General features: G+C 40.8%; 1 protein-coding gene across 3 annotated transcripts in view; it reads left to right on the top strand.

Annotated features, from left to right (window-relative positions):
* FUT8 (fucosyltransferase 8) overlaps nt 1–10,368 on the top strand; it is a 200,367-nt gene extending 189,999 nt beyond the window's left edge. For all 3 annotated transcript variants that reach the window (XM_053257103.1, XM_053257109.1, XM_053257117.1), the window contains one exon: nt 8,891–10,368. In XM_053257103.1, the coding sequence (XP_053113078.1) occupies nt 8,891–9,208 (318 nt within the window). In that variant the 3' untranslated portion in view covers nt 9,209–10,368. The remainder of the gene's footprint in view (nt 1–8,890) is intronic.
* The last annotated feature ends 860 nt before the right edge of the window (nt 10,369–11,228 follow it).

The raw sequence follows: 11,228 nt of genomic DNA, 5'->3' as shown, positions 1-11,228 counted from the left end.
GAAGCCGCTGCCTGTCTGTGTAGACAGTACTAAGCTAGATAGACCAGTGGTCTGACTCAGTATATGGCAGCTTCCTATGTTCTTCCTATGTTCCTAAAACTCTGCAGCAGACAACTTTTACTGTTAGAGGTTGCTACCTTTTAACCCCTGCTGAGCCTGGAGGGGACACAGAATAAACTGAAGAAAAACAAACCATAAAACATAATGGGAAGGAGGCATTCCTTCACACCTAGTGATACAGAAAAGCTAAGAAAAATGATTGGGCATCTGAGCATCTTCCCTATGAAGAAAGGTTTATAGGACTATAATTTCATTATTTAGTGCATGATGACTGAGACAGGGAAAAGACTAATTATGAACAGTGTAGAAAGAGCAGAGAAATCAATTTTGTCAAAATATATTAGAACTTGAGGTCATCTAGTGGAATTGATTAGCTATAGATTTAGGAGAAACAAAAGGAAGTATTTCTGGGTATAAAGCATTGCCTCAAGATGTGGAAATGGCCTTAAAAATATCCACAAATATCCATGGATCATTCATAATCAGTGGGGTCTCTCTGAATACTAGATACTAGGGGCAAACATTAGGGGATGATTCTCTCTTGTCCACTGCTTTTGAACTTCTGTGGCATCTTGACGGCCGCTGCTGGAAGCCAATAACTGGATTATATGGATCTTGGTATGATCCAGCAGGGCAATTCTTATGTTCCTATAATAAATCTACCTGTATCAGTCTATGTATATTGTGCTGAACTCTTTCTTGAGGGCAATTTACTTTAGCTTCCAAATGGCAGTGATAAATAGTTTTTAAACAGTTTACAAAGATTGCTTGTGATATTTTAGTGTTTCTTTAGAATAACAGCATTGCACAGGGAATATCACTAGTAGTATTTGCCATGAGAAAATTTAATTTTGACAACAGCCTTCATTATTCTGAGGTGATAGTTCACTTCAGACAATAAATAGCAGAAAAGCTTCTCAGTACAGATAATCAAGCATTCTAGTTCAATTGCCCTAGTAATTATTGAGGAATAGAATGAAAATAATGCCTTTTAGGTTTTTTCTGCTATCTCTGGCATAGCAGGAATTAGAAATACGGTCTACAATCATGTGAAAGTTGGAATTGCTGTGGCAATATTGGAAGAAAATATTACTTTCAGCTCCCAAGTTTTGTGTTGCAGTTCTTCATATGTCACCACAACTGTTAAATCAAGCAATTACTTGGTAGCCATCATAGTCTGTAGCACCAGGGGACAACATATGCCTCTGTATTAGTCCACTGCCATGTTATAGGCAAATAAACTTCTTATGCAAGCTTGTCAATAGTCCATGTGCTACATTGCTTAACAGAATGGAAATACTGATGTAAAAAGATAAAGTTGTCCCTTCAAGTCGGTGTCGACTCCTGGCGACCACATAGCCATGTGATTTTCTTTGGTAGAATACGGGAGGGGTTTACCATTGCCATCTCCCACGCAGTACAAGATGATGCCTTTCAGCATTTTCCTATACTTACCAATTATTGTAGAGTATGAAAGTATGAAATGGAATTTTGCCTGCAGTGCATTTAAGACTGAAGACAGGTATAATATGAAAATAGAGCTTGCAGCATGTTCTTCAGCTACACTATGAGCACACCTTCACAAAGTAACTGTCCATTGGTCCTGCAGTCCTGCCTCTCCCTGCTTCTTGTTCACAACTGCTGCTACTGTCTCGTTCTGTCCACTCCGGCCACCTGCTATGCCTTCCGCTGGAAAAAGCTACTAAAGTGCCTCTGTCATGTGCCTCAGCTTTCCCCAGTCCAAGGAGGAGGAAGCAGTAGCAGTAGACCGATTGCCTCAGAGTCCATTATGAAAGTGGTACTCTTCTGAATGTGCTGTAAGCTCCATTTTTATATTGTGCATCTTCAGCCTGATACACTAAAAGCTGGTAAGTGTAAATCAATATGTAAAATTCACTCCCTTTGCTGCCTGGTTCTTTGGGGGGTGGGGATGGGGCTCATTGCCTCCTTTAGGTTGCCAGGTCACAGTTCTGCAATGGCGGTAAATGCTGCAGCTGGCAGAATTTCCCTGTCAGGGTCCTCAGACCTAGCAACCCTGTCTCCCACTGACTCCCTGGCCTGCTGTTCCTAGGCCTGCAAACTTCCATTGCTTGCCTGCCAATAGTGCACAGCCCCTTCTTTCTCTAGTACCAATAGTTTTGCCTTGGTCCTACTTGTTTCTTGGCTTCTCTTTTCAGCTTCATATCTCCACTACATTGTTTCTTTGGGTTCTGGATTTTCTGTTACTCTTCCTTTAGCTAACCGCTCACATGATCTGTCTTCACAACACTCCTCTCTCCTTCTCATAGAACTTAGCCCCACCCCTGAACTTAAGTACAGTGTTTCCAGCTCTCTCTTTCTCTGATTAGTCATTGCTTGGGGCCATTCACACAACCTACCGGGTGGGCATGGGGAAGGCTTCCCAAATCTTTCCTTTCCCCCAGACAATCATTGTTTAGCTGGTGGGAGCACAGAGTGTGTTCCCACACAATCAGCCGTGCTCTGTATAGGATGGATCTGAGACTGGGACTCATCATTCTGGCCTCTGTGAAGCCCACAATACATTGTGCGACATGCATGCTGCTTTGGGGGATTCCCCCAAGAGAAAGGCACTCTAGGCACCAATCTCTGTTGCGACCAGACTGGGAGCAGCCCATGCTTGCATACAAGCAGGTAGCTGGGGGTAAGGGAGCACTCACTCCCTTAACCTAGGCAAACACCTGGGCTTAAAAGCCGGGCTAGGCATCGCTGTCCTGCCAGGATCGGGCCCAATCCTGGCAGTTCTTAAGCACAGCCTAACCCAGGCTGGGCATCCCTAGCCTGGATTAGGCTGTGTGTGAGTACAGCCTCCTTGTCTTAATTGATTGTCTCCACAGACCCTTTTCTCAAACTGAATTTTCTATCTTCTCTCTTTTTGGGGGACTCTTTATTTCTCTGTCTGTTTTGCAACCTTCTCACCCTCTGAGCTCCTTGTTCTTTGTCTTATCCTGGGACTTCTTTTCAGTGTGTGCCCAACCTGTGTGATCTTTTAATTCCAACCAAACTAGTAATTTCTCCTTTTCATAGGTTGAAAAGGAGGTTGAAAACCTTTTCATAGGTTTTCATAGGCAGAAATGTATTAAAGGACCACTTTTATTCTGAAAATGTTACTTAGTCATTAATTTAGGTACCCAGGCAGCTTTTTGTTGTGTACACATTAGGCCTGTGCATTTTTTAATATCGGATTTTGAAAATGGCCTGATATCAGCCATTTCAGAAGATATCTGAGATAGGGAAGCCTATATCGGACCAGAATTATCCAATATAGTTTCATGAATTTTGGTTAAACATCAAGATGGTAGCAGAAATACAAAATGGAGTTTGCATTCCCCTACCCCACCCCCCAAATCACGGCTGGGAAGAAGCCATCTTCTGCCATGTGCCTGCCTGTGCATTTATTTCTTTAGGTGATTATTTACTTACCAGTTTAAGAATAAAGTGGTAGATTCTCAGATGTTACATCACTTCTCCCATATTTCTTGGATGTTACATCACTTTTTGCCGCAGTTCTCTCACATAAGTACAATTCCTGGGTTACTTAAAAGAATTTTTAATTAAAAATTAAAGTATGCACCAATTTAATTGGAATTAAATACATAGAGCCCCACCATCCTCCACTATATGTGTGCCAAATTTCAGAGCTCCCTGTCCAGACATTTTTTGCCACTTAAAAAAAATTCCCCATAGACATCTATGGGGAATTTTTTACCAAAAATTATTGGATTTCTGAAAGGAAATACAATACTGAAAATGAAAACTGTATTCTGAAGGGTCCAAAGGACCTCAAACCAATATCTGTGGTTTTGGATCAGATTCTAATCCAATCCAACATTTGTGGTCGTGCACAGGCCTAGTATATATGCCTTGTTATTGTTGCTACAGCATTTATTTCCTGAAAGTTGTAACTATCTATTATATCCTGCGTGTGCCTTGGAATGTGCGTCCCAGAGCCCAGCTGATTGGCTGGGTGGCGGACACGCCTGATTGGCTGAGGCGCACCCAGGAGGATTGGTTGCCACCGCCGCGGCCCAGCCATGGAGGCCAGAGGTGGTGGGCCTGGCTGGGCCATGGAGGCAAGGCCCAAGAGTAGGGAAGGAAAGTGGCGGGGGGGGGGCAGAAGTGGCTGTGGGGAGGAGAGGTGGCTGGGCCTGGAAGCAGAAACTGGGGCAGAAGTGGGGGAGGAGAGGTAACCGCCGGCCCCAAAGAGCACACAGATGCTCTGTGTGGAGTCGGCTAGTGTAGTAATAATACTGTTGATTAAGAATGCAATTCATATCTCATGACATTTCAAGATTTTCTTGGACATTGTAATCTTTGATATTTTTTCATAGTTTTTATGTTGAGAACCACCTTGAGGTTTCACCTCTCTTCATTTAAGTTTGGTCTTGAGTACTTGTGATCTGTTGACTGAAATTTCCATTAGTAGTGGTATCCCAGCATTTTTTACTACCTCCTGCTGGTAGAAGGCCATGATTCTTTTGTATGCTGACCTGGTAACCATTTATGAGTTCATTCCTTCAAGGGCAAGACTGTTGTAATATGTTCTATGTCAGGCTATTGCTGGTGCAGAGAATGATGTGCTGCTTTTTAATGCAGGTGGGTGATTTATTGTGAATAGTAAAATTTAAAAAGTCGATGTCTAGAATCTACAGTGACTCCTGGAAGACCACCTGAACACCTCTTCCAGATGCAATGCCAAAAAACTATATGTTTGAGTTGGCAATCACTGTTGTCAGTTAAGTAGTTAGGGCTTTAATTTTCAAACATCCAAAATATAAAAACTTTATTAAGCTGTACTCTCCAAAGCTCAAGATTCCATCATGCTCTAACATCATACTAATTTTTTTAAAAAAATAATCTTATTTGTTACCCTATTCTCAGTCCAGGTTTCAGAGTGGCTTACAAAAATTAAAAACCGCACTAAAAAATAAAACCAATAAAGGTTGTTAAAACCAGCAGAGCAGCTTAATTCATCTTCACCTGGCACTTTCCTATGCAGGTAGAACTGCCTTAGCTCTTGATGGTTCCAGCTGAATTTTGTGAAACAAAATACATCTAGGACACAATCTATGAGGCAAAACCTGCCTTTCACAAAAAGGCTGTTTGCGCTGTGCATTATGGGGGTTCCAGGGGGCGGGGCAATGCCTCCCAGTACCCCGATCTCCACGCTGTCTGAGGAGGCAGCTGCATGTCTGGGCACATGATCCCCACACCCAGACTCCCCATGAGGATCATTTGTGGGGAGGTAAACTTCTTAAGGCTTCCACCCTGTAGCCCTTTCTCACCGTAAAAGAAACCAGAGACAGGTTTAGTCCCTCCCTCAGTAGTATCCCTGAGTGCATCCTTTTCTATTCCCCAGTGATAATGAAGAGCTGCTATTAACTCTTATGGCAAAAGAGAGCAGTCCACTTAGGAGCAAATTTTATTTAAAATATTTCTATATTGCCCAAAACTTGCATCTCTGGTTTACAATTAAAACTATTTAAAACATTAAATCAATTAACAATTAAAATCATTTAAAACATTTAAAACCCAGTATTAAAATTATGTAAAACTATAAATCTAATTAAAAGCCTGGGTGAATAAATGTCTTCAGTGCCTTTTTAAAAGTTGCCAGAAATGGGGAGGCTCTTATTTTCCACAGGGAGCGCATTCCAAAGTGCATGGGCTGCAACAAAGAAAGCCTGTTCTCGAGTAGCCGCCAGATGAGTTGGCGGCATCCACAGGCGAACCTCTCCAGATCTTAGCAGGTGGTGGGGCTCAAGGCGAAGAAGACATTCTCTTAAATACCCAGGGCCTAAGCTGTTTAGGGATTTATAGGTAATGACCAGCACTTTGTATTTTGCCCGGAAGCGTGTTAGTGGCCAGTGCAATTCCTTCAACACAGGAGTAATATGGTCTCTCCTGATGACCCAGAGACCAGCCTGGCTGCTGCATTCTGAACCAACTGCAGTTTCCAGACTACGTACAAAGGCAGCCCCACATAGAGTGCATTGCAGTAATCCAGCCTAGAGGTTACCAGCAGCTGTACCACTGTTTGAGGTCGTTCATCTCAAGAAACGGACACAGCTGGCATATCAGCCAGAGCTGATAAAAAACACTTCTGGCCACCGCCTCAACCTGGAACAGACAGTGTACCTGTTCCTTCTGGGGGAGAGATCATCCCCTAATGATCTCTCCCAGCGGTTTCATGTAGATGTTAAATAACATCGGAGACAATACGGAGCCCTGAGGGACACCATACGAAAGTTCAGATTTTGAAGAACAGTCTCCAAGAGACACCATCTTGAATCTGCCTGTGAGGTAGGAGCTGAACCACTGCAAAGCAGTGCCTCCCACTCCCTATCCCCTTAGATGTTCCAGAAGGATATTATAGTCAATAGTATCAAAAACCGCTGAGAGATCCAAAAGGACCAACAGAGTCACATTTCCTCTGTCAGTTCCCAATTGGAGATCATCCATCAGGCTGACCAAGGCAGTCTCCACCCCATAGCCCTTCTGTCTGGCCTCCTTGGCAGTGAGCCACATGATTGCCAGTGCCAAGGATTCTTTGGGGAACAACATGATTCTGTTTAAACAGTGGCGTGGGGAGGGCATACACAGGCTATGTTCTCACAGGCAGCCCATCCCACCCTACTCGCATGGAGGTAGTGGATTATGTTCCATGTCTTGAGACTTCGAGGGAAAGAATTTCTATTTTAGGCACTTTTTTCAAGGGGGGAAAATATATTCTTCGTAAACTGTGTATTCTTTTTTCAAGGATTTTTGCTCTTGTATAGGTTTAATTGCTTTGGTTATATTTTAGTAGAAATACATTTAGAAATGTAATAAATTAAAATAATCTACATGGAATTTAAATAGTTCTCATATTAAAGAAATGAGAATGTAATATCAAACAAGAAAAGCTGAATAGCTCTGTTTTGTTTACAGCAATGTTTCGATAAGGTTGCACTTATTCTTAATGAAAGGATATACTTCATTTTCAGTAGCAGCAAAAATAATGTTCATTTTCTTAGGAACCCATGTGTGCATTAAAAATAAAATTAAGTTGTATTCTAAGATTTCCTTATTTCAGAGCAAACATTATAAGTGATTGCTGGTTTGTTACAAGAAAGATGAATTATCAAGGAAGGAATGTGTAAAAATCGACTCTTGATAAATGACTGTGTTTTAGGTGTATTAAAGCAGATAAATATTTGATCACTCTAGATCTGAATTTATTTTGTTTATGTATTACTCTTCTGTTTTTTATTACAGCATTCACCACCATTCTTGACCTCTTTCCAAAGTATAAAAATGAAATAAAAAATATCAATTGACCTAATTTTTCTTTCCAGCTTTCACTGGACCTAATTTTTCTTTCCAGCTTTCACTGGGAGTTGTATGCTATTCATTTTTTTAACTTCTTTTCTACTGCTACTCTGTTTTAGCCTTTGTTTTTATTCATATTCATTTTAATCAGTTAGAGGCAACTCTGAAAACCAAGAGATTTTACACATTGCTCTGAAGGTCATGAGATTATTAGTCACTTTAATCGTCTCCAGTTATCCAAAGCCTTGGGCCTGATACCACACTGTTCCTGTCTCTGGTTCTAAAGAGGGTTGTACTCCTCACTGGTGGATATCTTTCTTTAGTAGTTTTTTAAATTTAGTCAAAACTTTTTATTCTGCCAGGTGTTAGGTTGATGCAATTCCTCTTTCGTTCGTGTGTGTGTGTGTGTGAGAGAGAGAGAGAGAGAGAGAGAGAATATGTGGTTGCACTCTTAGTGTGTTAATTGTTTTATTGGTGGTTGTGTGTTAACTGATGTTTTGTAAGTCACTTTGGGGACCAAGAGTTGGAATATACATATTTTAAATAAATAAATACAAATATTGATACATCTAGGTGGAGGAAACTTACAAAACTACAGTCTTGCATATAGTTCTGTGTGCTGTTTTGGGTGGGGGTGTTAAAACAGTGTTTAATGTTTATAGTGTTTAATCTTTACACACATGACCTGGTGCAGCATTGATGCAAGCTAACATCTCTGCCATAGAGGAAGCTTTTGTGCAATATGGCTGTACCACAAAAAAAGAAACTTTGGGGGAATATGGAGGTGGAGGTTGGGCAACCAACATATTTTTGTACTTCTGGCCCAAGAGCTGTCTGAGCTGTTTTTCTCCTAGCATTAGCATATCACTATTACGGGATGGTGATGAAGGGGTTATTGAAAGCAAGTAGGACAGATCTGGATTTGTCACTACATTACTGAACCCCGATAGTTTAAATGGCCATGACCTGATCATTTGGTTGCATTGCTGCAACCAAAATGGGAGAAGACCAGGTTGTAATATTTGAAGGTATTCATAATGGCTAGAAGGCATAATTACAATCTGCAGGACATACATTCATGCTAACAAATTTAGATGGATAAAGCTTACTCGGTACAGCAGTGTTTTAAACAACAAATTATGTGGGGAAAGATGTTTTTCTAATGATTAAAACCAGCAAAATTCTTCAACCACTTTCTACAACAAACAGAATTTCCTTAAATGTAGGGCTTTTCCTTAGCCCTTAGAAATGTATAAAGATTTGATTGATTGATTAAGTGCCATCAAGTTGGTGTTGACTCTTAGCAACCACATTTAGGCTTATTTAAAATGTAATAAAAGGGTCAAAAGAATGGCATTCTGTTACCAGTTTTTTATTATTTGTTTGCTATAAGAATAGTAGGAAATACTGTGTACTTAAGCATTTCTGAAGCAAGTGTGACTGATAGGATGTGCCAAAAACTACTGTTTGTGAATTGCTGCTTTTTTTCTTTTCCATCTAGGTTTGTCGAGTTGCCTATGAAATCATGCAGACGTTGCATCCAGATGCATCAGCATATTTTCACTCTTTAGATGATATCTATTATTTTGGGGGACAAAACGCCCACAACCAGATTGCCATTTATGCTCACCATCCTCGGACTGCTGATGAAATTCCAATGGAGCCTGAGGATATCATCGGTGTTGCTGGAAACCACTGGAATGGTTACTCGAAGGGCATCAATAGAAAATTAGGAAAAACAGGTTTATACCCCTCCTACAAAGTAAAGGAGAAAATTGAGACAGTCAAATACCCTACATATCCAGAGGCTGACAAATAAAGACAAGTAAGACAACTTGAAGCAACTCTCACTTTGAAGTTCTGTCAACCAACCATACCAACTGGCTTCTATGGGATGAGATTTTCCATTTTAACAAACAGTTAAAATGAAAGCCTTTTATCATTCAAACTGGATACACAGCTTGGAATGATTGGATGGGCCATTGTTTGGATTTTTGTTATATGCACTTGCACACATGCACACTGGTACATGTGCAACAGGGCATCTGTTGTTTTATACAGTTTGTCTCTGAGGATATGTCCCTCCCATGAATCATATATGAGCTTTGTGCTCAATTCTTTGCCATTAATAAACTATAACGAGACTTTTAACACTGCTGCATTGTGTAATTTGAGTGACATAAGCATTTTTGGTATGTGCAGAATTTAAAACATGGTGCCTCTCTTTGGAAGATCCAGTGACCTTTTAGAAGAGCCATGCCTAGTTCTATTTACGGGCAAGAGTTTTCTTGACTTTAACTGATGTTGTTATGATCACTGAACACGCTCCAACCAACAGATTAAAAAATCAGACTAGAACTTTCTTTACAGGAGTTTTGTTAGCAATTCCATTGGTTACTTCATGTCATCATTAATGAGGAGTACATACAAGAAAATAATTGTCTGGTAGGAACTTTTGTAAAACAATGCCATGAACTGATTCTTTAGTACTGTTTCTGGACATTGTCTTTGATAACAAAAATAAATTTTAAGAAAAATCAATAGCTGGAGTTCTACAAGTAATTTTTTGATATTATAAAGAATAATCAGAAGGGTTTCCAGACCTTTATTTATTTACTTGGAGAAGTTTTTGGTGACTGCACTTGACAACACATAGAAATTATTTCCAGTGTCCTCAAACCAGAGGGAGATATGTCAATTAGTCTACTGATTCATTGCTAGTTCAAAAGACAAAACTAAGTTGTAGCAGACTCCGCATGAATAATGGCCCCAAAATGCAGCTGTTGCTGAAAAAAACCTCTTAGTACCTCTTGTGGTATTTCTCCCTTTTTTTTCCCTTTAAAGCCATAGCACAAAATCAACCATGAGAGAAGCTGGTTTTGCAAGCCTTTATGAAATTTGCAATTGGATACAGTTAACTTTCTAATGTCATTGCCTAGATATTTAAAATTCTGCTTCAGAATAAAATGATACCACAGAGACATTGATACCATGGTATCCTTTTGGATAGGCTGGTCGAATTGGGTGTGGGGAGGCACTGCTTGGAGGTGGTTCTGCTCCTATCTTGAGGCCCATTTCCAAAAGGTGGTGCTGTGGAATTAGTGCTCAATCTCTTTTCAGTTGTGCTTTGGGGTTCTGCAGGTTCCATTCTTTCCCCTATGCTGTTTAACATCTACATGAACCACTGGGAGATATCATCCAGAGATTTGGCCTGAGGCGTCATCAGTATGCAAATAACACTCCACTATAGCTCTCTTTTTCATCAAGATACAGGTGAGGTGATGACTGTCCTGAATCAGTGCCTGGATACAGTAACGGACTGGATGAGGGTGAACAAGTTGAGACTCAGTCCAGCAAAGACAGAACTACTGTTGGTTGGTGATTCCTCTGCCCAGGTGAATGATGTTCAGCCTGTTCTAGATGGAGTTGCTTTCCCTCTGAAGGACTAGTTTTGCAGTCTGGGGGTGCTCATCGAGACAACACTGTCGCTAGAGACTCAAGTGGCCTCTGTGGCTCAGAGTGCCTTTTATCGGCTTCAGCTGATACACCAACTGCAACCTTACCTGGATAGAGATAGCCTGGTCACAATTACTCATGATCTGGTAACCTCTTGCTTAGATTCCTGCAGTGCGTTGTATGTAGGGCTGCCTTTGAAAATGGTCCGGAAACTGCAGTTGGTACAAAATAGGACTGCAAGATTATTAACTGGGACTGGGCGCTTTGATCATATCACGCCAGTGCTTTGTCAGTTGCACTGGCTCCCAGTCCATTTCTAAGCTCAATTCAAAGTGCTGGTTTTAACCTTTAAAGCCCTAAATGTCTTGGGAATGGGTCACCTG

This window comes from Hemicordylus capensis, chromosome 1 (genome assembly GCF_027244095.1).
Source record: "Hemicordylus capensis ecotype Gifberg chromosome 1, rHemCap1.1.pri, whole genome shotgun sequence".
NCBI classification, from domain to species: Eukaryota; Metazoa; Chordata; class Lepidosauria; order Squamata; family Cordylidae; genus Hemicordylus; species Hemicordylus capensis.
The sequence above is the reverse complement of the archived record's forward strand: the minus strand, read 5'-3'. Positions and strand labels throughout refer to the sequence as shown.